We start from the raw sequence: 27,448 nt of genomic DNA, 5'->3' as shown, positions 1-27,448 counted from the left end.
CGTTTTTCAATGGCACGAACTGTTTGCCATTTGTGGGATCTAATTAGCGTAAATTGAGGTTCGGGGTTGCATTAAACTGAACTCAAGGATAGGATGTTGCAGCTGGTTAAAGCTGTTTATTCAGTTTTTAAGGTCTTATTATTTATATGCCATGATTACGTGAGACCTATGTGATGTTATTATCAATTTCCTTGTGGTTTTACGGGTTGCAAACCATTTGCTGGGATCATTCAGCTGTATTTGAGTAAAGGACAGTCGTAAAACCATATATGCGATGACAGTTCTAACTGCTTCTTGTTGCGGCTACCGTAAACAACTAAACGGTTATAAACATTTTATGACCATTCCGCGGACAATCCTTGGCGCCTCCTGAACAAATAGAATTGAAGTATATACTTTTCTTGGATGCCCGGCACGCTTCTGGGTGATAAAACTCAGTCTGGTTTTCGAGTTTGGCTCAGTTTGAATACAGCTGCTGTCAGTAATAAAACTAAGCTATCTATATCTTAAAGTTGGGGTCAGAAGGTCAGCTGTTTGTTGGGAAAACATGTTTCCCAAAAGGGGATATGAATATTTCATAATGTTCGCTAATTAAAATGCTTAACCCACATCAAGAGCTGTAAATCCCAAGCCTTCTTATCGCCTCAATGGCAAAAGTGCATAAACACAAACAAACAGAACTCAAAAAATAAAGGCAAAACAAATCCCAACCGAAGTGAAAAACCCCTTCGACCAACAAACACGGACACTTTCTCCCCCCAGAACAAGAAATGCAAATGCAAATGGAAACGGAACGGACTCGGAAAACTCGGAAATCGAATGAACTGAACGTCTTTTGGGTTCCAGCTAGTTTGCATACGTAATTATTTTCTGGGAGTTTTGACAACGATGGCGACATTTGACATGCGTTTGAGTTACGATCCCGAGCAGATAAAGATGCAGCAATCTCCGAGGGATAGTGGTTACAAGAAAGAAAGGGTTGCCCTGGGCTGGCGGTTTGAACTTCACACATAAGCCGATCGTCATCCCAATTCCGATTCTGATCCCGATCCCGATTCCATTCCCTCAGGTGATAGTTAACCCCCAGTTCGGTGTCAGACATTTGACATCATTAGTCAAACTTAAAGACGCATTTGTAACTGGCTTGTAACTCTAAGCGCTTTAGGCTAATGACGAGCCATTAATTAGACGGGATTGTCTTCTGTAGCGCGGCCCCTGCAATTTGTTACAATTCGAGCAACGAGAACCGCGAGAAACCAGTCGCCAGAACGCCATCTTTGATCCAAAACCCATTTCCATTATACTCGAAGAAAAAAAAAACAAAAAATGTAAAAAGGCATGCAAATTGCAAAACCGCGCTAATTTTTCCCTGCCATATCGCTTTCAATTGGCTTCAACAATATCTTGCCCGGATTTATTTCGGTGTTTCCAGTATTATATAACAAAAGGCATATTTATTTCGTTTTAATTTGTAATTTTGCGCTCTGGTCAGCGAGGCAGGAGTGTAAACCAGTTGAACTCGTCTTGTCCATCGCCTCAGTCGATTAACGAGCGGCAGGAAAACAAGTTCCCAGCCCTGTGACAATCCTAAACCCTTGAGACGACGGCCACGACATCGTACATATATCCTACATATCCATGTCCATGTCCATGTCTGTGTCTATGGCCATGTCCCTGTCGCTGTCCATCCAAAAACGCCGGCAGAAGTCCTCACTGTTTACTTAAGCGAACTCTTAACAACTCATAATAGAGCAATTTTCACGTAACCCTCTGCCTGGATCCAGTAAATCATCGCCGGCGAGTAACCATGCAACTGGTCAGCCATTGTCACTCCTTCTACCCTAAGTTGGGTGAGGATCTGGGCTGATTGCAAGGAGTATGTGCCCGGCGGTCACCCGGTATTCCCTTTTCCTGAATTGAAATTGATCGTGGGCACTTGGGAATCTAATAGATCGGGCTTGGCCCTTTGCTCTTGGGAAAAGATTTATGGTGTTTTCACTCCGCGCTTAGCAGATAGTTTAACCTGGGCGTGATGCACAGCGGCTCCTCTCCGGGGGCCGAAAAAGCTCAGGCAGAAGCAGCTGGTCCGCCCTGATATCAGGTTGCCAGGCATTTCAATTAGCTACCCATTTGTGGAGCAATTGGTAGCCTTGAAAGCCCGAAAACCTTAAGTTTGATTGACTGACTGCGACTTGACAACGAGCTAATTTAAATCAGAAAAGTGTTGGAGCAAGCTGACAACTTAAAGGTTTTTTTTCCAAAAGCATCAGACAATTGCCGAAAATTGTAAAGGAAGCTTCCTGGCAAACATTTGTGCTGTCAATCAAGCGAGCGGGCTAAACATACGCTCGAAGGATGATGTATGTGTATTTAGGATGCCTTCGCGAAGGATACATTTGCATAATGATGCGCGGATGGTTTTTTGAGAGCTGGAAACTTTTGGCCGCGACATGTAGGTCAAAAAGGGAAACGGGTTCGTCCTTCTCGAGATCGCTAATTGCGCTGCGTGAACTTGTTTTCCGCTTTTCTTGTTCTATTTCCAATTATAACTGAAACTCCTGGGCTAATGACGATTTGATGTTTTTTACAGATTCGTTTGTGAACAGTCAGGAATGGACCATTTCTCGCTCGGTGCCAGATTTGAGGCTGGGAATCGTCGGTTCCCTGAACTCTGGCAAGTCGGCCCTGGTGCATCGCTATCTCACGGGATCCTACATGCAGGAGGAGTCGCCCGAAGGAGGGCGGTTCAAGAAGGAGGTCTTCATCGACGGCCAGAGCTACTTGCTGCTCATTCGCGATGAGGGTGGAGCTCCCGAAATGCAGGTAAGTCCTTGGGGTTTCTTTTTGCCTTTTCCATTAAGTATTCACGGGAATGGGAATATGATGTATGACTAGGGGTAGCACATTGCCTTCGAAGTTATCCGTGCCATAGACAAATAAATTTTCCCTTATCATCTTGTAAATATTTGAATTGAGGTCAGCGTGGGATCAACTGGGAGAGCTCCTGGGGGTGGTTTCAGTTTTTTTTACCAATATAATTTGATTGAAACGCTCAGAACTCGAGCCTAGAACTTTCTTTTTGTGGCCCTCAGACTTATGCTGGCAACCAATTATCCAAGTTTTGGCCACTCAACATGCCTTCAGTTGAATTCTTGCTCTTTGCACGAAAGTTTGCCTGGACTGGACTTTGGGGAGTTGGATTTTGGACGGGTCACACGGCATGAGTCACTCGAAGCTCAACTTCGACCTTTGGCAGTCGAGACTTTGTCGCAATGCCAGATAAGCGATTTGAAGGGGTCTAGTTTTTGTTGGCCATTATGGCAGAACGTGATGCAGCAGCCGCATCGTCATCATCATCTCGGCCATCATCTCCTGGCCGAAAGCCAGTAACTGGGTCCACGAACTAAAGAGGTTGCCCAGTGCAAAATACACACAATACCGGCGAGCTCTCAGTTGATTGCCAACCCCTGAGCTGCAAAAGTTGCTCCTGCATCCCCCGGATCCGAACCGAATGCAATTGAATTCGTCTTTTGTCAATACATCAATGTAGTGCCTTCCCGAGATTGGGTAGCGTAATTAAAGGCAACTTAACCACGGGCTATTTACATTTGAACACTGGGCCTTGACTCATTGATTCTCCCGAGGGCTTCTGTGGCTCAAGGAGCTTTTGTTCGGCACTCGGCTTTGATATATCGCAAACTGTAGTATGTACTGCAGAGCTGGCCTTTGGCATTCGCATTTGCATTTTTGCATTGCAATTGCAATTTTCGCTACCCCAAATGCCGGAGGCCTCCTGCGCCTGCGGCTTAAAGGGTGAAAGTGAGGATTATAAATTTTAAGCTGCTTTTGCTTTTCACTAGTCTCACTCACATATTTTATTTGCGGTTCTATTTACACTCTTAGGACTTTGTGTCCTGAAGGGGGGAGGTGCTTGGGTAGTTAGGGGGTTGCTTATAAAAAATGTGCCAGACACGCGACCCTCGAAATCCCAATAATATCCCTATAATCCTTGCTATAACCAAGCTGACTGGCTGCCAGTCTATTTGCTGTAACCCGTTGCTAGCGATTCTTATTGAAATTGCTTTCGCTTTTTATGTTCATCCTTTTTAATTATAAGTTTGGAGAATTTTTGCAAGTCAAGCAGATGATTGACCTAAATTATCGTCGGAAAGCCTAACAAAGGATTACTGCCTAAAATGTTTTAGGGAACGGATTGCTGGGAACAGTTGGATGGGTACAGTTTCCGAGCTACAGTTTGGGAGTGACTGCGATTTCAGGGAGCACTGGAGAATGGCTTAAATTTAAATGAGTTTTTAAGATTTCTATCCATTCAATTTAAGTTTGCGACTGTCAATAGCAGTGACACATTTCATAAGCGATTTTTCTCGCTTGACTGCACTATAATGCATATTACATAATAGTCGCTGCATGCCAAACTGTCAGTCAGCCCTTTCACTTGAGTGCACACACTCCATTTGAGCTCCCACTTTCGTTACATTTGTAATTCCTTCCGATTCACAAAATCAACTAATTTTATATCACTTTCTTTGGCCAGCTCATGCCAGTCACAGCTTTATGGGACATAATAAACTCATATATCATAGGCCAAATAACCCTCAAAAGTTACATCGCGAGTAGCTGTTACATGGGCTAACCCACCCAAAATGAGAACAGTCCGGAAAGTTCCACCCACCCTCGCAGCACAACTCTGGTTGAAATCACTCATTCAATGGCCGACTTGTCGCCACTCTGTCGCATTTGTAGTTGCTTTTTTTCGGTCTCCCCGGCGAAGGATATCATTACCATATACGAGACACGAGACGACGAGAAGCAGCGACAACAATATTGCATGCGACCAAAGAATGGTCGATTTCTTATTGTCAGACCCGGAAAATGGGGGTGTACACTCGCGGTGCGCCAGATAGGACACTAGCAATAAGTAAAAGAAATAATTTTATATGTATCTTAATGCTTGACTTAGAAAGCTGTAAGTTGTACAACTTGTATATTGTGGATTCTAGTCTACAGTCATTTACGTAATTTATAGATCGAACCACTTTTGCGATCCCCATTGTGCTGCTTACAGCTGCAGTTGTTTTTCTTCGTCATCAGCATACATATGTGCAGTAAGCACACACAGGATCTTCCGCTCCCCCTCCCCCTGCACACACACTCACACACGCTACAATCGAGTATCTGTGTGAGCTCGAGCCTTTCGTCGCCAGCTGGTGCAACTTTTTTGCGACCCCCTTTGCACTGGTGCTTCGTTTTTGCTTTCCTGTTTCCTCTGCATACATTTTCACAACAAATCATAAAAAGTGGCAATGATGGCGGCGCCGAGGACGGAGGGGCAGGGTTGGTTTTTGGGGACGGGGAGACAGCCCAACCACCCACCACGAGAACAACACAATGCACACAGCAACGCAGACGAGTGTCCTCGTCGCCAGGACATTCTAGCAGCCAGTTGTTTGTCGACTGGCGTCGCGTGCGGGCGGCTTTTTTCCATCGCCGAACTGCTGCTCCTTTTTGGGGCAGGATAACGAGCGAGCTCGAAAGTGCCAGCAACTTCTCCATGAGCGAGTTACATAAATAATTCCGACATTCGGTCCAGGTAAAATGCCTGCGATGCATTATTAATTGACTCGAACCGAAAGACAGTCAATCAATATTAACTGAGAAACTCCATTTCCTGGCGTCGCCTTCAATGGGAATCCTGCGCAGAAACAGCAGAGCCTGTTTACATGCCATATAAAAGTTCATTATCCTGCCAAACTGTGTGTCTGTGTGCGTGTGTGTGTTTGGGGCATACAAAAATCATTAAAAAGTTTAACACACGTCTGCCTGGCGAGCGGAGCGGAGTGGAGTGGAGTGGGGAGAAGGCTTCAAGTGCTTCATTAGCGACTTTCTCAAGTGTGTGTGTTGAGTCCTTCGGCCCAGCTGAATTTAAGGATGAAAAATAAAAACAACTCTAACTCCAAACTCCTCGCAGCTCCTTGGTAAGGAGCTGCTATATACATATGGCCATTGTTTTGCGCGCTTCCGCCAGACGCCGCATGCGAATCCAAGCCATTCCTCCCCAGAATCCATCGCAAAGTCAAGGACTCGATGCGTCCCAAAGCGCGCTGTGTTTTCGCAGGACTCTCTTTGTTTTTCCGTTCTCAGCTTTCTGCTTTCCCTTCCCAACTGCCAACCCTTTGCCATTCCTAACTCATTATATGATTTTTCGTCCTTTTTCCTTACAGTTCGCTGGCTGGGTGGATGCGGTAATCTTCGTGTTCAGTCTGGAGAACGAGGGCAGCTTCAATACCGTCTACAACTACTATACGAAAATGGCGCATTTTCGAAATGGCCAGGAAATCCCCATGATATTAGTCGGAACGCAAGGTGAATAACTTATCTAATACTTGTAGCTTAAAGAAAATAATAATTGTAGTTGCTGAAATATTGGTTCAGAAATTACATAACATACTACAGCTTAATAATAATTTCCCTATTAACTTGTTAGATGCCATCAGCGAGCGGAATCCTCGCGTGATTGACGACACCCGTGCCAGGAAATTGGCCAGCGATCTGAAGCGTTGCTCCTACTACGAGACCTGCGCCACCTACGGCCTGAATGTGGAGCGTGTCTTTCAGGATGGTGAGTCCAGCAACTCAAATAAGATATCCGCAGAAGACTAATCAAGTGTTACCAAATCCCTTTTAGCCTGTCAAAAGATCCTCTCGCAGCGTCTGCCCTTGCCACCACAAGTGCAACCGGCAAGACCCACGACCCCGCAGGGCAATCGCCTGGGATTGGCTCCCTACCAGGCGCCCACCAATGGACAACGTGGCCAGCAGCAGCTGCCACTGCGAATGAGTGCGGATTTCGCACATGCGGAGCAGAAACTTTGGTCGCTGCAAGCGGCCAGCAGTTCCAACACCAACGAGAATAACAACATCACCAAATACAATCCCGGAGCGGCCAATTCGCTGCAGGGTGATTGCTCCCAGGTGCAGTTGCGCGATCCACGTGACCTGGCGCCACCGCCGGGAAAGGAGTTGCCCACACCCACCTCGACGCCCACGACGAGCCGCAAGAGCCGGCGGCGTTCCAACCTGTTCATCCCTTCCTCTTCGAAAAAGGCCGACAAGGAGAAGGAGCCAAAGAGCAGTGAGCTGGGCAGTGGACGCTCCATACCCATCAAACAGGGCTACCTGTACAAGCGCTCCAGCAAGTCCTTGAACAAGGAGTGGAAGAAGAAGTACGTGACCCTGTGCGACGACGGCAGGCTTACCTATCATCCCTCTCTGCACGACTACATGGACGATGTGCACGGCAAGGAGATTCCGCTGCAGTACGTCACCGTGAAGGTGCCGGGACAGAAGCCTCGTGGCTCCAAGAGCATCATCACGAACAGCGCGCTCACCAGTTCGCTGATGGCCAATGGCCAAAGAGCTCAGAACGCACTGAGCGATGGCATCGGATGTCTCACCCTGGCCAAGGACAATCAGCGCAAGCTGAGCGAGAAACTATCTCTACTTGGTGCCGGATCCATAGCAGCTGGCGCCGGTGGAGAGCCTTTGAAGTCGAACAGCTCACAGCAGACGAGCGGAGACGAGGGCATAGCCATGTCCAATTCAAATTCGCAGACTTTTATCGCCGGAGAAGCGGCCAATGCGGGAAACAAGCTGGAGGCCCAGACGCCGAACGTGAAGAAGCGACATCGCCGCATGAAGAGCAGCAGTGTCAAAGCAAACGAGGCGGACGACAACGATGGCTATGAATTCTACATCGTATCGCTAGACTCCAAGCAGTGGCACTTCGAGGCCGCCAATTCCGAGGAGCGCGACGAGTGGGTGGCGGCCGTCGAGCAGGAGATCTTCAAGAGTCTGCAGAGCATCGAGAGCAGCAAGACCAAACAGGCCACCAGCACCGATCTCGCCGCCATGCTGGCTATCCGCCAGCGGGTTCCTGGCAACGGGTTTTGCGTCGACTGTGGTGCGCCAAGTGAGTTCAACTTTAATTCGCATACTTGTATATTTACTAACACTTCTGTTATCCTCTTCCTAGATCCGGAATGGGCTAGCTTGAACTTGGGCGTACTCATGTGCATCGAGTGCTCGGGCGTGCATCGCAATCTGGGCTCGCATATATCCAAGGTTCGATCTCTGGGCCTGGACGACTGGCCGTAAGTTATTGATAGTTTGTCCTTTTATTATTATTCTAACATCAAATTTAACACTCTACCAGATCCCCGCATCTCAGTGTGATGCTGGCCATTGGCAACAGTCTGGCCAACTCTGTTTGGGAGTCGAACACGCGCCAGCGGGTGAAGCCCACTTCGCAGGCCAGTCGCGAGGACAAAGAGCGATGGGTGCGCAGCAAGTACGAGGCCAAGGAGTTCCTGACCCCACTGGGCAACGGATCCTCAGCGCATCCTAGCCCGAGTCCGGGTCAGCAGTTGATCGAGGCTGTGATCAGGGCGGACATCAAGTCGATTGTTTCGATTTTGGCCAATTGCCCGTCAGAGGTGACCAATGCAAATGTCAGTGCACGAGATGTGCGAACTCCGCTGCTGCTTGCCTGTGCTATTGGCAATCTGGCCATAGCACAGCTGCTCATCTGGGTAAGTTAACTGGAGCTCAAATGAAACGAATTAGTTATTAACAAGTACTCATTGCTCCTTCCAGAATGGCGCCAACATCAAGCACACGGACCATGAGGGTCGCACCTGCCTGGCCTACGCTCGAGCCGCACAATCCCTGGCCACCGCCAAGTCGATCAAGGCCGCTGCAGCTGCGCAGGCGGGCACAACGATTCCAGCTCCCGCTCCGCCCACAAACGGTGGCATTCCTGCTCCCCAATACAATGTCGAGGACACGACGGCGCTTGTGGAGCTGCTCGAAGGACTGGGCTGCCCAGAGGCGGCTCCATTGACGGCCAGTGGCACCCTGCCCCGGAGACGCGACACGTTGGGAACGCCGTACGAGAAGTCTGTGTCGGGTGTGATCTGAATTAGTTAAAATTGAAATAAGAGAAACGTGAATTTTCGTAGCAACTGTACAATTCATTAGTTTTTGTTGTTCATGACGGACTTAGTTTAAATTCGAGAGTATAAATTGTATAGCGTTTAGTGTTTAGGTTCTAGGAATGTTGTGCAAATGTTTAATATTATTTTGATTTGGCAAGCGTTGAATGGAAATTCACAAGTTTTATTTATGTTTTATTTTAGTTTGTTTAGTTCTTAAGCCAAGAAAACCTGTACAGCCTTGTTGTAATCTCAAGTGTATAATTTATTATTTTCGTATTACGTGAAACTATTATTATTGTTTTTTTATCGTGTGCAGGTTTTTTAATCGTTTGCAAAACAATTATTTAGTAACTATTGTAACTCGTAACTTTCGTCAACCATCAGTAGATTGCAAAAGACTTTACGTAAAGAAACATACTTTTACAACATAAACAATAGATAAAAGCTGATGCAAAATATACGTATAAACGAAATGAATCTAAGATTAAAGCCAAAAACAAACTTATGCTAAACAATATACACGAACATATTTATATACATTATATACATAAATAGTTGAAATTGCTTGATAATCGGTTTAAACAAATGAACACGCCCAAAATGTAGCTTATGCTGAACCAAAATCACAAAATTCTTTGCTATATAAATTCCAAACAAAAATAACTCGTTTTAGATATTAAACTGCAGAAAATTGGATTCTGGTTGTATGGAATCTGGGTAGACAAAAATTTAATTGAAAGTATTTCAAAACTATTATACAAAATAGTTATAAATCAATCTAAATATTACTATATGTATACACCCCATATATTGTGTACGCTATTTGTACGAATTACAAACCACAAAACGTGACAAACTCAATCTAATTGGAAGGAAAAGTAGCACACAAAAATCACAAAAAAACAACAAAAGAAAAACCCTTCAATAAAAATCTATTAAACATTTTAAACTGTATACTGTTTTTTCGTGCTATTAATACCACTAATCTTTCAGTTTTTCCAGCCTTGATATCTCACTGAAACCCATATTAAAACAACATATTTGTGGTTGGGCGCTTTATTAGTCAAACAAAATGTAACATAGCTTTCAATTTTGGAAACATTTAAAATGACGTAGAATTTTACATATGTGCGGCAATTTCCTTTATTCTTTAATGGGAAATTGCATTGGTGAACCACAAGAGAGACTTTAGTTATGACTGCATTAAAATGTAAGTTTTATATATATACCATATACTTTGTTTTTGTGGGGAAAATCACGCGGATTGCCTAGACAGAAGCGCGAAAATTTAAATTGACCGTCTGCCAAACCGAGAACGAAACAACTGCAGGAAAGATCGAGATTTTTTGGATCCATTGTCCAGCCCGACGCAGGAAATGCGAAATCTTGAATACGAAGTGGTACATCAAGCAAATAACTGATTAGGTCGATCCATCCTGGTCGCCGTCATCCCGCTCTCCCAACAATTAGCTGTTCCACGAAGATCTTTTGTCCGTGAACCGCTCAGGGCATGCCTGCTGTTATCTTGAAAAGTTGTTTTTTTGATTTTTTTTTACGATTTCTTTCCTAAGATTTTCTGTTTAAGGTTGTGCGTATGTCAGTGTCCATTTAACATTAGCTGGAAGGTCGTCATCATTTTAGCCATCGAGTTGAAAGTGAACGATTTTGATTGGTATTTTGTTTTAGTTTCGTCTAAACACAACAAGCAAATTCCACGCAATGCTGCTGCTGCACAGGCTAGGCTGGGGTAATCTTGCTCCCGCTGATGGTAAGAGTTTCAGTTTGAGTTTTTTTTGGGGAAAACACGGCCACAACCGAAGCTGCAGCAGCGATCGCTGGTTTTGTTTTGCCGTCGTCCACGGCCTTCGTTAACTTTGGAACTCCATGTCGATTTGTGGTTGTACAGAGAGAACATGCTCGAACCCTTTTTAGCTCGCATTGCTTTTGGTCTGCAGTTGCCTTTGCCGCCTTAGCGCCCGCTACCGTTGCCGCTCTACTTGGGCCCGTTCATTTTTTGTTGGCCTTAAACTTTGCGTAGAAGCTCTGGATCTGGGCATAGCGTACGGGTATCGAGTCAAGGATGCCGGTGTAGCTGAAGTTCTGCTGCTGGCGGTTCTTCTCGTGCAAGTTATCACCGGACAAGTACGTGACGACGCTCTTTTGCAGTTCGCTGACGTGCGGATCGGCATGGTTGGCCACCAGGTGATTGCAGAACTGGGCAATTTGAAGGAAAACCGAGGCGTCACGATCTGTGGGTAGAAATACAAAACAACACCATTAGCTTGCACATTCTAGTGCGATAAATATTTGCTAAACTCACCCATCTTGCGTGATATCTTCAGCAGGGAAAGTGGCTGACTTTCGTTATCGCGCTGGGCACGCAAGTGCCTATTGCCCTGCTTAAACTCCTGTTCCAGCCAACGGATGACATGGCGAACATTCTCGCTGCGTTTCTTCAAGTCATCCAACTCATTGAGCACTAAATGGGAAATAAATAATCGATTAGCAAGGGGTCTTTCTCCTTAATTGTGGTTACAATGAATTATGACAATTTTAAAGAAAACAATTGGAATGTGCTACCGTCATATCACGGGCGTTAAGAACCTAATCTTTTCCACTATAAAAGTTGATTGGACTTCAGGGAATAAAGATTATTTAAATTTTAAAGTTTGAAAGGTGTCATTTAGGTTTAATGGCATTGTTACTTTTCACATCGTTGATTTCATGTCAAACTTATCAGCCCACACGAAGGTATGCGCACTCACCTGCATTTGGAATGAGGACAATGCACTTCTTGGTCCTCACCAGCGACTTGACTATGCCATTGTATTCGGTCAATGCCTTCGAATCGACCACCACAAATGGGGACATCACCACATGAGCGGGACTGTCCCGCAGCTCCTCCTCCAAAGTCTCCACCTCGTTTTGCAGCCACAGCTTGCCCATGAGCTCACACTTCTTCGACTTGGCCTCCGAGCGCTCTTCGTCGGCCCCCGAGCTGGACTGCAAATTCAGCTTCTCGATGACACTATTTGTGGTTGTGGAGGCGGAAGTTCCGCCGGCTACAGAGGTTCCAGTGGCACTGGCTATAACAGCAGCCGCCTTCTCAGCATTTCGGTTCCTTAGATAGCCCTTGCGCGGCACCTTGCGGCACTCCTCCACGGTGTCTTTTTCCTCGTTACTGGTGTAGCTCTTGCGGACGATGCCGTTCTTGCGATCTGAGTAGCGACGTGTGCGTCCTTCGTTCCGCTTTGTTCGATTAGTTTTCGGAGCGGTGCGACGCTCGCGGCGACGTGATCCGCCTCCCTTCTTCTCCTCGCGCTGTTTCTTCTTTTGGGTCTCGGTGAAACGACGCGTCTTGACGCAGAACCTGTAGTTAAACTTCTTCTGCTTGCAAATGAAAAATCCAAAGTCGACCATTTTGAAAATACGCAGGATGGACTCTTCCTGGGGAGTGACGCGCTCCCGGATAATGGTCTCCCAGTCCAGTGTAATCTGGGTGCTCTGAAAGATGTCAAAGTTCTTAAAAGCAAAGTCCTCGGTGAGAGGAACGTTGGCCCGCACATCGAATAACTCGACCAGTGAATCGCGCACGTTGGCGGTGTTCAGGAGGTCGCGTTCGAAGTAAACCTTCCTGGTGAAGATGTCGATGTTACAGTAGTTGAGAAGCTTCATAATCTTGTGCACAAACTCGGGATTCGAGTGGTAGCAGCCGATGAGAATCTCCGGGTTGATGCGCAGCCAGTCAAAAAGCATTTTTAGGGCTCGAATTGTCGGTTCATTGTGCAGACAGTCGATAATTATGTTGGGGTTAATCTTGGTGTACTTGTTACGATAAACCAACTTCTTAGGTGGCTCTGAGAAGCTGACCGGCGGTGGTCCGACCGGCACGCCCTCCACTGGCTTGCGTTGAGCCTCCTCTGCACTCTTGAAGTTCAGTTGCAGTACCTCAAAGCTACGCAGCAACTCCTCTGAGTCCGCCTCCTGTGAGTTCGATCTACGCTCTACTTCGTCGGGGTACACAATTTTCTCCTCCTCAATAACAACGTCTTCGTTGTCGGAGTACACCAAGCCGCCGCCTCCTCCGCCGCCACCAGATTTGCGCTCCTTCTTGCTGTAATTAGCTGTAAGGAATCGTCAGACTTTAGAAATAAGTTTGAAAAGGTTTTCTATATTAATAATCATAAGTTGCACACAGTCCAACTTTCATGATATCGTTCGCTTTAAGTGTTTTGTTTGGAAAGAAATTGGGATTCAAAGACTCACCTGCTTCATAATGCTCCTCGCCGCATGGCTCCCCAGGATCAGCTGCATCAATGTCGCTGAAATCGGTGTCAAAGTTTGAACTCAGATCTGTGTAATCCTCCTCGTCGCTGTAGAAGTCTGTGTCCAGTTCGCTTTCGCTGTCATAGCAGGAGCTGTCATCCGATTGGGCGATCTTGCGGCGTCGGCGGCGTAGACGCATTCCTCGTCGCTTGCTCTTGCAGGAGAGCGGGGTCTTCAGGTCGGACTCCTTGGCCTCGTCACTGGATCGCGTGGATATAGCCTCACCGATCTTGTCGCCGTCAGCAGCTTCCTGGGTCTTTGCCTCCTCGCCGGAGTGCTGGCTGTCTCGCGAATCCGAACTGCAATCCTTTAAAGAGTGCGGGCGTGGCATCAGCTTTTTGTCCTTGCGCTCACACTCGCCGACTGCCGCCAGCCAATTCTTGTACTCATTCCGGGACTTGCGCACCACAGTGTCGAACTCTTGAAAACGTTGCTCGTACTCCGCTTGGAAGTGCTCGTTGTCTTGGGCGCGAGCCAGGATTGTCTGCTCGATGGTGACAATGCAGGCGTCCATCAGATCGGAACAGGCAGCCACCAGAAAGGCGTGCAGCGAGTAAACTTTTGGTGAATTGATCATCTTTAGCTTGGATAGACAGAAGAACAGAATGGAGACAATCTTGAAAATGCTTGGCTCCTGAACGCGCAACTGCTGGGAGCAAAGTATCTTGCGTAGATCAATCAGAACGCAGTGGCACAGGGCGTTAAAGTCCGGCACTTCCTTGTCGAAGAAAAAAATGTCCACAATCAGATAGAAACGGGCAAAGAAGTCCTCGATGCTGAAGTCTAGTTTTTCTGGATCCATCTGCTCCAGGTATTCGGTGTGCTTAGCGAACAGTTTGTTAAGGTTATTTTCGCTCAGTTCGAAAGGTATGATGCACACAAGAGAATACAAGTAGTGGTAAGTGGAGTCTAGGTCATGATTCTGTCCGTAGTATAGTGTACCCAACTGGTTTTGGGCCATTCCAATGGCTGGATTAAGCTTGAAGGCCTCCAGATAATACTTGGCCACCTGCTCCTTGCTTATGCTCAGTTTGCTGTCGATGCGAAAGTCCAGAAAGTACCGATGCAGATCGCCCAGGCTGAGCAGCGATGAGTGTATGGTGTCGAGGGCAAAGGACACGGCCTCCAGGCTCTTGTCCACAGCGTGAGTGCCCGAATGCGACGTATCTTTGGAGTCTCCGATCATGTCGCTTATGTAGCCATCACTGATGATGGAGAAATCAATCAAATACTTCAAATCCAGGTCATAGATCTCCTCCATGCGTGCCGACAATCGTTTGTAGTTGAAGATGCCGGCGCAAAGAAACCGCTCCAGTTTCTGCATGTTCTCCTGGGACGTGGCCGCATCCTGGCCCTGTTTGTGCCAACTCTTCTTCACAAAAGCAATGAATTCGTAGTATCCACGCCGCCACATCACCTCGCGCACCTTCTTGCCCACCGATTGGTAGTCCTTGAAAATGATTTGCTTGCACAGCTGCACCAACAGCGAGCGTTTCTCTTCGATTTCGTGCTGGAACAGCTGTCCCACCGTCTGCACATTCTTCTTGGCATCATCCAGTTGCTTGGAGGCGGTGTAGAGGGACCTATTTGTGCGTTTTGGTATGGGAGTTAGTACTCATCCTGCAATGCTCACCACGGTGCCACCTTACCTATACAGATCCTTTACCTCCTGACTGAGGGTGCAGGTGCCATTGTTGGGGTCCAAGCCGCGACAGCGATTCGTACCGCCGTCTATGGCGCACTCGCTGGAGGCGTTTGATGATCCGCCCGAGCTAAGTGTCGCCTCCATTTTTCGATGTACTGAAACACAAAAGTTAACAAGCATATCACTGAAAGTTCGATTTTACACAACTGGCAACTAAGAAGCTACAGTAAACACAGCTGACAACTGAGGAGATACAGTAAACACCAACTAGATGCTCGAATGCTCCAGCTGTTTCTCGATTATATTTTTTTTTGCTGACGAATTGTTTTTGAAGTAAAATGTCTTACTTTATTGTTTTTATTGTATTGTTTTTGTTTCAACTGGTGACGCACACAAACACATGCGCATTGCGTAGTTTCGTTTTATTGAATAATCAATTAAACACACACGCAGACACTTTTTGCTTTTGATTTTCTCTGCTCTGGTATTTTCGATACTGCAGCTGCGATTGCGAAATAAAAACGTCGCGATGCGATGCGATGGGATATTGGGATGCACCTTTGCCAGCTGCACTCAGGTAGAACCGAATGATGTTGCTCTACTGCTTACCTGCGCGATTTGCATTACCTTTTATGCGGATTTAGTTGCTCTGTTTTGTCGTTCTGTGTCGTTCTGCAAATTTCACGTTTTCGCTCCTCCTTTGTTGAACAACAAGATGGCGCATGCACGGTCAGACTGCGCGGCCCGAAATGCTGCGCATGTGATGTTCGATATTTTTTGCGGGTACATGCTCAGATGAGCTAGAAATAATGATGGCTAAATTACGGACAAAATGATATGGAATGTTTTAGGTACAAATTTTTTGTTTCGGTAGATTTCACTACCAAAATGTTATCATGCAGTCTGATCATGCTGTTTTACCTCACTCTTTTCAGTGTTAGATAACTCGATATTGATTACGGCAAGTATCGATTGTTTTAGTATCGGCGGGTTATTTAAATATACATATTCTACATTTTACATTTCGACAAAGAACTTATGAAATTCTTGTTTGTATGTAATTCATTATTGTATGTAATTCATTTGTGTAATTAACAAAGAATTTGATACTGTCCATTAATTTATAATAAAAATGTAATGCAAATGTATTATATTGATCAGTATATATGTGGAATTTAAAAGCGCTTACTCCCCAATAATTTAAGTTGACTTTGGCGATTCGCTTGCATGAATTTTGATGGCCTATTTGGGTCACATATAAACGAAAGAAAGAAAAAAGTAAACAATCAATATTTAGCGAGTAATTAAAGTGTGAAAGGATCAATGGCCGCCACCTTATAATGTTTTTTCTGTACCCAGGGCAGATAAGTGCCCATTAGTTTATTTTCATAATATTTTATTGACTCAATATTTTTTTCAAAAAGATTTCCTAAATGTGAGGAAAGGTGCCAGGCATATTAATGATCTTCCCAACGTCGAGCTATCTTCGTGCCTACCTGACCGAGAACTTCAGACGGATTGGAAACCTCAGCCGCGACTAAGCCGACGTCGCATTAAAAATAAATAATGCTCGAGTTTATCGACCATTTCTCTCGGCGACGTCGAGTCGTTTGGTCAGTTGATTAGCGTTGGGCACGTCAAGGGGCAGATAGCCCATGTCACTCTAAAAAACTGCCTTTATCATACTTCCTTTGTAAGTAGGTGTAAGTAAAGGGAAACTATTTTTCATTTTACAATATGTAACATTTATTTAATATTATTTCTTTGAACAAATGCTGAGAAGTTTCATTTCCACAGTTCATAAGTTATTGGCTATTATCTGCTCATGTTTTTATTCCTCTTAAGATTAATTCGAATAAATGTGATAAGTATGGAAATACAATAGAGTTCGTATCAGAATAATTCTAGTATCAGAATAAAAACATTGAGCCACAACTATGGTCTCAAAATCTTTGCAAACTAATTCAGATCAGCCACAACATACATATATCATATCTTTTCTCAGTGCATTTCTGCCGCGCGATTCTCGGGTTGCTCCTCTGCTCTTGGCTATAAAACTCACGCAATCTTACTCGAGCGTTCTCAGTTTTAGTTCAGACCGCTGGCGAACCGGTCACGTTCGATCGGTTGGGTAATATCGTCGGATAAAACGTAAGTTTCTCTTTCGGATTCGAATTTTGAGAACTTGAAACAAGTCATTTCCATTAGCGCAATTAACGGATTTTCGAATAGCCTTAAGTAGCCTTTAATTGGGATCGTTTACAATTACTTATATGACATAATTACTTGGCGCATTGTTCCGCCATTATTGGCTTCTAACATTTACTATAAATGGTCAATATTACCAGTCACTATAATCCCTTGATAATCTTATCGGGATCGTGCAGTATACTCCACGGATATATTGTGTTTTCTACAGTCATTTCGGTGGACATGGTCATAAATTCAAGGAATATCTGAAACACTTCTGCGGTGGTTAGTCGATCTAATCGATGTTATTTATGATCGCTGGCCATAAACTGTTAGTTTACTTAATGCTTTTTGTGTTCTAAACTAAGCGCACCTGGTATTTGCTAAGGTTGCAGCTACGATCAGTTCTATACAAATAGATGTTAGATAAAATGAAAGTCGTAGTTTTGTTCAGCAAAACACAATCATTGATAAGCATTGAAGTATAGAAAGTTCGCTCTTTGGAAAATTGATTTTGTAAAAGATTAGAAAAGCGCAATCATAGTGAATATCTTATCTTATTGGTCGACTGGCTCAGTTGAAGTGAGTTCTACAGAAATATCAAGATGGTGGGCAATCACTTAAGATACGTATATGTAGATATATAGTATAAAGCCTTTCGATCTGACCCCAGAGTCATCCCCAAATGAGACTTTAATCATTTGTGCGAGAGCAGAAGAACGCTCAGATACGTCATCGAATTGACATAACGACTGGAACGAGTGTAATTGAAATTCAAAAATGCTTAATCAAATTTCCAGGCGAGAAAGTTGTTGCTCACTATGAGACTGTTTTTGCTAGCCCTGTTGGCTACTTTGGCCGTAAGCCAAGCGTTGGTCAAGGAGGAGATACAGGCCAAGGAGTACCTGGAGAATCTCAACAGGGAGCTGGCCAAGCGAACCAATGTGGAGACCGAGGCCTCCTGGGCCTATGGCTCCAACATCACCGATGAGAACGAAAAGAAGAAGAATGAGATATCCGCCGAAATGGCCAAGTTCATGAAGGAGGTGGCCAGTGACACCGCCAAGTTCCAATGGCGCTCGTTCCAGTCGGAGGATCTCAAGCGCCAGTTCAAGGCACTGACCAAGCTGGGCTATGCCGCCCTGCCCGAAGCCGACTATGCCGAGCTGCTGGATACACTCTCCTTCATGGAGTCGAACTTCGCGAAGGTCAAGGTGTGCGACTACAAGGACAGCACCAAGTGCGACCTAGCCCTCGACCCGGAGATCGAGGAGGTCATCAGCAAGAGCCGTGACCACGAGGAGCTCGCCTACTACTGGCGCGAGTTCTACGACAAGGCCGGAACCGCCGTGCGATCCCAATTCGAACGCTACGTGGAGCTCAACACCAAGGCAGCCAAACTGAATAGTAAGTGGAAACCTCATTGCAATTTTAAATAATTTAGTTGAAGCGATGGGAGGAGTCTTTCAATAACAAAAGATGTTTCGGGATTCTATATTGAGCAGGAACTTCATTACTTTAAATATATCTTGGTCATGTAACAAAAGGTGTGAGTTAATTATGGCAGTGCAATTTGTCACAAAATCCATTAGCTTAGAGTTGATTATTGTAGATAAGATGTTAGTGAATATTTATGAAAGTGTAATTCCCGTTGCCAGACTTCACCTCTGGTGCCGAGGCCTGGTTGGACGAGTACGAGGACGACACCTTCGAGCAGCAGCTGGAGGACATCTTCGCCGATATTCGACCCCTCTACCAGCAGATCCATGGCTATGTGCGCTTCCGCCTGAGGAAACACTATGGTGACGCGGTGGTTTCCGAGAAGGGACCCATTCCCATGCACCTTTTGGGCAACATGTGGGCGCAGCAGTGGTCGGAGATCGCGGACATCGTATCCCCGTTCCCGGAGAAGCCACTGGTCGACGTGAGCGGCGAGATGGAAAAGCAGGGCTTCACACCCCTCAAAATGTTCCAAATGGGCGACGACTTCTTCACCTCTATGAATCTTACCAAGTTGCCGCAGTGAGTACTAATATAAATCTTTAATTGAATGCCTATCTCTTCATTTTGTGTGTATTTCAGAGACTTTTGGGACAAGTCGATCATTGAGAAGCCCACCGATGGCCGCGATCTGGTTTGCCATGCCAGCGCCTGGGACTTTTACCTCACCGACGATGTGCGCATCAAGCAGTGCACCCGGGTTACACAGGATCAGCTCTTCACCGTGCACCACGAGCTGGGACACATTCAGTATTTCCTGCAGTATCAACACCTGCCCTTCGTCTATCGCACTGGCGCCAATCCCGGATTCCATGAAGCCGTCGGCGATGTGCTCTCCCTGTCCGTGTCGACGCCCAAACATCTCGAGAAGATTGGCCTGCTGAAGGACTACGTGCGCGATGAAGAGGCTCGTATCAACCAGCTCTTCCTCACCGCCCTGGACAAGATCGTTTTCCTGCCCTTCGCCTTCACCATGGACAAGTACCGCTGGTCGCTGTTCCGCGGTGAAGTGGACAAGGCCAACTGGAATTGTGCCTTCTGGAAGCTGAGGGATGAGTACTCCGGTATTGAACCGCCAGTTGCGCGCAGCGAAAAGGACTTTGACGCCCCGGCCAAGTATCACATTTCCGCAGATGTCGAGTATCTGAGGTGGGTACCTGCTTAATTACAAGAGAATATCAGACTAATTTTGATATCTTCCAGGTACCTGGTGTCCTTCATCATCCAGTTCCAGTTCTACAAGTCCGCCTGCATCAAGGCCGGTCAGTATGATCCCAACAATGTGGAGTTGCCCCTGGACAACTGCGATATCTATGGAAGTGCTGCAGCTGGAGCCGCTTTCCAGTAAGTCTTGGGTACTCACATAAATTTGCTTATACGTTAATGCTCTTGATAATCCATAGCAACATGCTGTCCATGGGCGCCTCGAAGCCCTGGCCCGATGCACTGGAGGCCTTCAACGGAGAGCGCACCATGTCCGGAAAGGCCATCGCGGAGTACTTTGAGCCGCTGCGCGTTTGGCTGGAGGCGGAGAACATCAAGAACAATGTCCACATTGGCTGGACTACTTCAGATAGTAAGTTTGCACGTTCATGGAAAATAAGGATATCATGTCTAAGTGGCTGTTTCTAATTTCAGAATGCGTGTCTTCATAATTCAAATGATTTTAGTGTTCTCACACACTTCATTGCTCAATAAAGTTGAACAGTATCTTACAAATGGAGCGTAATTTGAACTTTCTTATAACAGATAGTTAAATGTAATGGTCCTTAAAATCTTAAAATTATATTTATGATACAAATCAGGTAGGCCTTAAACGTCTAAAGGCTCCCCACACGTAAGTCTATGATACAAACAGGTAATTTTATGGCTCTGTAAGATGTAATGTTCATGATATATGAAATTCCCCTCTGAAATCCAAGTGCAAGATATAATTGTCTCAGCAAACAAGTTGTAGATATCGCCCAGTGAAGTCGTGGTTGTATTTTCTAAGTGGAACACATTATAATTACAAATGGCCAACTGGGCGCTCAGTTGGCCACCGACTCACACCACTGACCACGGATCGTCGTTGGCCCAAGTCAGTTGACTTCGAGAGCTGCGCAAGCGCAGAACGTTGGCCAAAAGTGTCGGGAATTTCAATGAGCTAATAAATTGAGTTGCGAAAGTGAGTTTAGTAGAAAGTGTGGGAATATGTGGATACCTGCGGTTTTGGTGAGTCAAGTTCGCTGGGTAATCTTGCGCACTTCCCAAACGTCCTTATGTTTCAGCTCCTGGTGGGATTAAGCCAGGCTGAATCGCCGCCCGATGAAACGTTGGGAAGATTTCTGAATGAAACCAATCAGCAACTGGCTGTTATATATGACCAGGCAGTATTGGCACAGTTGTTGAATGAGCTGCGCGGGCCGAATGATTTGGTGGCTCTCCTGGAGATCGAGGTCACCGATGACAAGCTTATAAAGTATGTGAGGACCCTAACGACCCGCAGGGCCAAGTTCAAGCGGTTGAGATTGGGCGACTCCCGCCAGCGGAGGCTTCTCGACAAAATCCCCCAATTGGGCTACGAGGCTCTGAGTGGCAGAGATTTGAAGCTGGTCTACGCATTGGCCTCCAGCATGAGTGATAGCTACCACAATGTCAAGTTGTGTGCCTACAAACAGCCGGGGAATTGCACGCTACGACTCATACCTGAAGTTCAATCCATAGTTCAAGGAAGCCGAGATCTAGACGAAATCGAGTATTACTGGTTCGAGTGGCGCAGTCGCGCGGGCTTGGCCACCAGATCCCAGTTTGTTGACTTTATGGATCTGTACAAAAAGACCGCCCAGTTGAATGGGTATCCTCGTGCCGAGGACTATTGGTTTCGATCCCTGGAATTGAAGGGCCAGGAGAGCATGGCTCTGCTGGACAGGATAATGCACGGCTTGAGACCTCTGTTTCTCCAGTTCCACGCCCATGTCAGGGGATCACTGAGAAAGATGCACGGGGAGCTGTTGGTGCCCAGGAACAGACCCTATCCCCAGCATTTGGCAGAGGTCTTCATTGGAAATGCTTTCAGGCGGGTTCAGGCCGAATGGTATGTGGATCTGCCATCGCCGGAGATTGGGTTGGCCAATATTACCCAGGAGCTGCACCGTCGGGGATTGAGCACCACTCAAAGGGTGTTCTGGAATGTGGCCGAGTACTTCAGAGCTCTGGGCTTTCCGCAGCTGGAGAAGTAAGTTATTTAAACAAATTTAATATAGTTTTAAAACTTGTTACCATTTTAGCTCGCTTTGGACATATGCCCAGAAAGTATCCAACGCTGATGACGATCGCTGCTGGCACAAAGCCTGGCGATACTATGCTCTACCAAGGACGAACTTCACCTACTGTCCTTTGAACGATGAGGAGCGTTTCTTCAATATGTTTGAGGCCCAGTCGGACTTGCATTACTATCGAGCTGCCTCGGTGCAACCAACGTTGCTCCAAGAGGAGCCCTTTCCCAATTTCAGTGATGCCATCGGGAAGTGTTTCTCCATGGCAGCCAGTTCACCGCGATTCCTTAGAAAACTTGGAATGCTGAGGGATAAAAAGTGGAAGGAGCTGCCCGCCCGTTTGAACCGCCTGTATATTCAGGGCTTGAGGGTTGTGTTCCTGCTGCCCGTTTTCTATGTACTAGATCGCTACAGAGTTGAAGTCCTGGCAGGACATATTAAGGCTGATGATAATGAGGCCTACTGGAGGTTCACTGAACTCTATACCGGAGCTGCTGCTCCAACAAAGAGAACCAATGAACAGTTCGATGTGCCGGCCAAACTTCTTATGGAGGTCGATGATCAGTATGCCAGGTAAGTACACAAAACCGGGTACAGTAAAAATATTAATATTGAATTATGATGATTTTCAGCAACTTTCTGAGCATTGTCCTGCAGTTCCAACTGTTGAAACACTTCTGCGCCAAAACTGGCCAGTTTGAAATGGGCAATCCAAGCAAACCGCTGGACTTGTGCGATTTATCCGATCAGCGAGGCATTGGAGAGGGTTTGAAACAGGCCATGTCCCTGGGATCTTCGGTGCACTACAGGGAGGTTCTAAAGGTCCTTCTTGATGAGCCTGAGATCAGCATAGATGGACTGCTCACCTACTTCCAACCTCTTCAAGACTGGTTGCAGCACCAGAATCAGGAGAACAACCTGGAAGTGGGCTGGACATTTATGTAGTTCCGGGGATGTCTGAACACTTATTGTAAATTATTTAAAACAGATAATACGTATACGGCATTTAGAATAGTCTTTCATAAGACATCCTCTGTAATGTTACATACGAAAATTTAAACTATATGTCTTATCATCGGATGATTAATGTTAAGCTAAAATATAAAATAGGAGTGGATCAATTAGGTAAACATAGCTATGAATGTTTAGCAATTAATTGATTTCAACAACCTAAAAGTATGCAATAACCAAACGAAAAAAATGTCACATTTTACAATGTAGAACAAATGTAGAAGTCTCTATATACACACGAGTGTCAAATTTGAATGGCGGTTGATACAAAGTTTGAGTGTGTTATGTCCATGGACCTAGTCTAGGTCGTATTCCTTTCGTTTTAGTTCAAAATGTGAAACGTAACGCAAATGTGGATTCAATAAATTGTATACCCCCTTTGATTCCGTCAAAGGTCCAGAATTGAAAGGAGAGACTTCTTCGCAATGGCGGCCCAGGGTGTCCATTCGTGCCAATTCGAGGTATTCGGCAGGGTGCACGGCGTCAACTTCCGGCGGCACACCCTGCGAAAGGCCAGAATCCTGGGTCTCCGCGGCTGGTGCATGAACTCCGGCAGGGGCACCGTGAAGGGCTACATCGAGGGTCGTCCCGCCGAGATGGATGTGATGAAGGAGTGGCTGAGGACGACAGGCAGTCCGCTCTCTAGCATCGAGAAGGTGCAGTTCAGTGCTCAGCGGGAACGCGATCGATATGGCTATGCCAACTTTCACATCAAGCCCGATCCGCACGAGAAGCGCCCAGTTCATGAAGGTTTGGCCAGTAGTTCCAGCCACAACGGTAGCTAATAGCGGGTTTTTGACGGAACAATAAAATTGCAGGTAAAAAATTGGAAGGTTTAGTTTTTTCCCCTAATTGAATTGATAAAATGAATCTGCATAGTCCCTTGGAAATCTGACATTATTCTGAAATCCTTGAGTTACCGATGGGAAGTGAGTTTGGGATATAGAGTCACAGTTCGGTGGCTTTCCTTTTATTCTCAATCAGTCAACGTCTTCTTAATGATGATTTACTTGTTGTTTACACAAAATAACCGGAAACAATCTAAGCCAAATGCAAAACATAAGCGCGCCCTGTAATTAAAATGCACTTAATTATTATGAGTCGCGGAGACTCTTCACTCAATAGCCACTTATTAAAACCATGCAAATAACTATTGCTGAAAATAAAAATAAAACGTATTTACAGTACGTGCTGGGTGTGCGTCATGAACTATTCACTCGTGTAAATTAATTACTTACAGCCACTTGGCGCTATTTTCCCACGGTTCTCACCTCTCCAGAACTTGTACTATATTCGATCTGGGCAAAGCGCAGTGGTAACAAAACCCTGCCCGACCTTGACTGGTAATTAGCTTTTTGCCCAAAATATGGTTTTGGTTTGGAGGGATCAGTTCCAGGTACAAGCCCCAGCCAGCCAACCACATCATAAAGTGTCTAATATTTATGAGCTCATATCCGAGACAGATAGACTTCGCAGATCCCAATCTAATTACTGCCTGAATCACATATCTCCCCGCACACATTAATTTATAATATATTATATGCATTCTCATTTGTATGTCAGCAGATTGACAATCAAGGCATCAGTCAGCGTGCCAGGCCATTCGATTCATCGGGGAGAAGAGTCATGCTCCCCCATTTAACATCTTTGTGGATAGTTCTCCTCCCATATATCATCTCGATTTTCTCCGGTAATCGTTCACCTGACATGAGTCACAACCTTTTCACATGCCGTCGGGTCAAGATCGAGTGTAGAAATTGCAAATTCCACGGGCGAGGGTGGCAGTATTCAGATCGCGATCCCTTGCATTTTAATTAAATGTACCTTCAATAGGAATTTAAATACTCAAGCTTAATGACTAGTTCCTTAACAATTTATACTTCAATATTCTCACAGGGCCTTAAGGTATAAACGTAAATGAAAGTAATACAACTAAGTATTTAAGCAATTTTAGAAAAGCGCTTTGCTTTTATGTTTTGTAGAAATAGTATAACTATTAGTTTAATGGGCTGTTAGCAAATGCAAAGTATCAGAAGTCATTAATTTCAGCCCATTAACCGGTGATTTGCTCTTGCCGCTAGTTTGAGTTACAGGTGGAACGCATTTGCTGCAGCGCGTTAGCTACACCTGTTTTCAGTATTTGCCGGTATGACTCAAAACACATTTTGATGCCACATTTCTCTGGGTCAAGAGCAACAATAAACTCGCCACAAATGCGGGTGGATGCTAGTGTGTGAGTCAAGTGCAAGTCGAGCTCAATCTGAGCTCTAAGCAAACAAATAGTTTAACGACATTAGCTTTGTATCGTTCTACTACTAATCGCGGGTCATTGATTTGTATACACAAAGTAGTTAGTTCTACAAAATTTAAGTCATTAAAGTCATTTGATTGAAATGTTTTAAGATCTAGATACTTTCATTTTTAAATGGATTGTATTTCCACAATATTTCTGTTTAGTTTATTATAATGGTGAGCACAAGAATTTCGGAATTTGACTCGCGTATCTAAGTTTTTCTCAATACCTGACCTGATATTGTAACTTCTAACTCATTTCGAGTGAGTTGCAGCCCGGGCAGATAACTCAAATGTCGTTTACTTTCCCACAGCCGACCATTATTATGCGGTTGAGCTTTTCGCCTGATAAGTACACGAATATACCTAGATACATGTACGATGTAGGGGCACCCTTACCCTCCCTCGAAATGGCCAACATGCATGGCAAAAACATTTACATACCATACTCACTCACACAAATGCTGGTTGCGACTCAGTTTTGTTCCCAGGTTTATGGAAGATGCGATTGTAGTTGTTGTCGTTGGCAGTGCTAATTGCGATTATCTCACACGAATATACAAAATATATAGAGAAGTTGGCGGCGACGTCAACTGCAACGGCGGCAGCGACTGCGTTCAAATTTGAATTCATTTTCGAGTTGAAAAAAAAGTAACAAGTAATTTCGAAAAGCGTTCTTACCGTCTAGTTAGTAGAGTTTTAGACGTGACACCGGACGCTACGTAGGCGGTACCAGAAAAAGGAAATTGTGGTTGTTAAGTGAAAGTGAAACGGATAGTTGCAGGTTCTTTGCCCTACCCAAAGATCATACAAATATACGAGTATCTCAACATATCCATAGAATTTCGTGAGCGTGTGCGCCAAATGTACCGCCAGTTACTGGCAATTACACTATTTAATTGCTTGTGAAAGAGTTAATAACTAAGCCGTCAACGGCGACCTTGGCAGTGTGGAATATAGATCTTAAGATAAACGCAATGCACAGTGTTTTGGCTTTGGGCTGTCTGTGCCTTAGCCTGACTTTGAGCTTCGCCAGTCCCCAGCTGAATCTGCCCACCCCTCAGCCCGAGGTCTTCTATAATGGGTACACCCCGAATGTGGCCACCACTCCGGCCCAGCTTCGAGCGGATCGGGATCGCGATCAGCGCTACGGACCACCTTACTCCGATGCGGGAAGAGGTGGCGGCATCGACGACGGACTGGACGACTTTAGGGTGGGTGTGGCACGTCTTCCACTTGAAAGTGTGCTTAAAACCGGGCATTTGCTATTCCAAAACTACACATCTGAATGACTGTAGTGTGAATCAAATAAAATTTGATTTGTCTATTAAAAAAGCATTACAGATTGATATTCTGGCAGTGTTCAATTTCCCATAACCTATTGACATTCCGCTTGCAGTTCGGCCAGACAGATGACGAGCGGATGAGGATCGGCTATGCCTATCCCTCGCCCCGCGTGAACTTCAGTGACTCACCCTTCAGTGGGGCTAGGTTCTCCAACCACAACTACGGACCCATTTCCAGCACCAGCACCACCGATCGTAACTACGGCAACGATGCCAACCTCAATGGGCGCTATTCGGATGTGCCCTACTCCGCCCAGGGAGAGCGTAACCTTAATCCCAGCGATCAGTACAACTACAATAATAATCCCAATGTGGAATTTGTGGGCATCAACAATCGCAATCGCTTCGAGAATCCCTTCCTTTCGAACCAGGATCGTTTCAACCTAAATCAGGGATACCTGGAGCGTCAGCGATATCAGCAGGATCGCCGCTATCAGCAGGAACTGGAGAAGCTGCGCATCCTGCTGGTGGAGTCGGACCAGAAGGGATCTCTGGAGTGCACCGCCAATGTGGCTGCCCAGTGGAACTTCGAGACGAACGTGAATGATTTTACCCAAACGGAAGCGGTGAGTGAGCGGTTTTGGCCACATACTCGTACAAATGCCAAAAACTAGTAAATCGCGTAATTGCGCTTCAACGGCACGCGATCTCTGCGATGGTGGTTGTAGGTGTGTTGGTGGTGGTGCAGTTTTCCCATGACTCGCTGTGGTGGTTTTCTTACTCACGCACACCCGTGAAAAGTCAGAAAAGTCGCATTCTGAAGGTCGAATCGCCTTGTCAGATTCCCAGGCAGACATGCCAATGTCATGCGTTTTCCCAACCAGACTGTTTGTGGACTAATCGGTGCTTGAAGGTAGATACGTAGTA

General features: G+C 45.7%; 6 protein-coding genes across 9 annotated transcripts in view; 5 read left to right on the top strand and 1 right to left on the bottom strand.

Moving 5' to 3' along the window:
• LOC6540778 (centaurin-gamma-1A) overlaps window positions 1-9,818 on the top strand; it is a 53,611-nt gene extending 43,793 nt beyond the window's left edge. For 2 of the 3 annotated variants that reach the window (XM_015159475.2, XM_001969524.3), the window contains exons 2-8: window positions 2,591-2,823; window positions 6,243-6,384; window positions 6,506-6,640; window positions 6,707-7,990; window positions 8,054-8,171; window positions 8,234-8,609; window positions 8,674-9,818. In XM_015159475.2, coding sequence (XP_015014961.1) covers window positions 2,591-2,823; window positions 6,243-6,384; window positions 6,506-6,640; window positions 6,707-7,990; window positions 8,054-8,171; window positions 8,234-8,609; window positions 8,674-8,997 — 2,612 coding nt within the window. In that variant the 3' untranslated portion in view covers window positions 8,998-9,818. Of the gene's footprint in view, window positions 1-2,590; window positions 2,824-5,442; window positions 5,612-6,242; window positions 6,385-6,505; window positions 6,641-6,706; window positions 7,991-8,053; window positions 8,172-8,233; window positions 8,610-8,673 lie in introns of those variants that run through there. The other variant, XM_015159474.2, reaches the window with a different exon arrangement.
• A 236-nt stretch (window positions 9,819-10,054) lies between these two features.
• Window positions 10,055-15,938, bottom strand: LOC6540962 (protein SMG5). Of its 2 annotated transcripts, none has more exons than XM_026979349.1 (6): window positions 15,595-15,938; window positions 14,990-15,140; window positions 13,281-14,923; window positions 11,780-13,138; window positions 11,335-11,493; window positions 10,055-11,263 (listed from the first exon to the last, which is right to left on the bottom strand). In XM_026979349.1, the coding sequence occupies exons 2-6, from the start codon at window positions 15,127-15,129 to the stop codon at window positions 11,022-11,024; spliced, it is 3,543 nt and encodes a 1,180-aa protein (XP_026835150.1). In that variant the 5' UTR covers window positions 15,130-15,140; window positions 15,595-15,938; the 3' UTR covers window positions 10,055-11,021. The 2 variants fall into 2 exon arrangements, with proteins under 2 accessions (XP_026835150.1, XP_001969559.1); XM_001969523.3 differs by having other exon boundaries at window positions 15,613-15,937.
• Window positions 15,939-17,036: 1,098 nt separating this feature from the next.
• On the top strand, window positions 17,037-20,398 carry LOC6540890 (angiotensin-converting enzyme). Its single transcript, XM_001969522.3, has 7 exons — window positions 17,037-17,136; window positions 17,976-18,582; window positions 18,834-19,197; window positions 19,258-19,824; window positions 19,879-20,019; window positions 20,079-20,251; window positions 20,314-20,398. The coding sequence occupies exons 2-7, from the start codon at window positions 17,997-17,999 to the stop codon at window positions 20,328-20,330; spliced, it is 1,848 nt and encodes a 615-aa protein (XP_001969558.1). The 5' UTR covers window positions 17,037-17,136; window positions 17,976-17,996; the 3' UTR covers window positions 20,331-20,398.
• A 167-nt stretch (window positions 20,399-20,565) lies between these two features.
• On the top strand, window positions 20,566-23,108 carry LOC6540915 (angiotensin-converting enzyme). The gene is made up of 4 exons (XM_001969521.2): window positions 20,566-20,889; window positions 20,946-21,892; window positions 21,945-22,505; window positions 22,565-23,108. Exons 1-4 carry the CDS (start codon window positions 20,869-20,871, stop codon window positions 22,875-22,877), a joined length of 1,842 nt encoding a protein of 613 aa, XP_001969557.1. The 5' UTR covers window positions 20,566-20,868; the 3' UTR covers window positions 22,878-23,108.
• LOC6541029 (acylphosphatase-1) lies at window positions 23,108-23,775 on the top strand. Its single transcript, XM_001969520.3, has one exon. The coding sequence runs from the start codon at window positions 23,369-23,371 to the stop codon at window positions 23,726-23,728; it is 360 nt and encodes a 119-aa protein (XP_001969556.1). The 5' UTR covers window positions 23,108-23,368; the 3' UTR covers window positions 23,729-23,775.
• Window positions 23,776-25,921: 2,146 nt separating this feature from the next.
• LOC6540929 (angiotensin-converting enzyme) overlaps window positions 25,922-27,448 on the top strand; it is a 42,512-nt gene continuing 40,985 nt past the window's right edge. Inside the window, exons 1-2 of the mRNA XM_001969516.3 lie at window positions 25,922-26,449; window positions 26,635-27,147. Coding sequence (XP_001969552.3) covers window positions 26,213-26,449; window positions 26,635-27,147 — 750 coding nt within the window. The 5' untranslated portion in view covers window positions 25,922-26,212. The remainder of the gene's footprint in view (window positions 26,450-26,634; window positions 27,148-27,448) is intronic.

Source organism: Drosophila erecta, unplaced genomic scaffold (genome assembly GCF_003286155.1).
Source record: "Drosophila erecta strain 14021-0224.00,06,07 unplaced genomic scaffold, DereRS2 tig00000055-arrow-pilon, whole genome shotgun sequence".
NCBI lineage: Eukaryota > Metazoa > Arthropoda > Insecta > Diptera > Drosophilidae > Drosophila > Drosophila erecta.
Note: the sequence above shows the minus strand (reverse complement) of the source record. Positions and strands in the feature narration are given on the sequence as shown.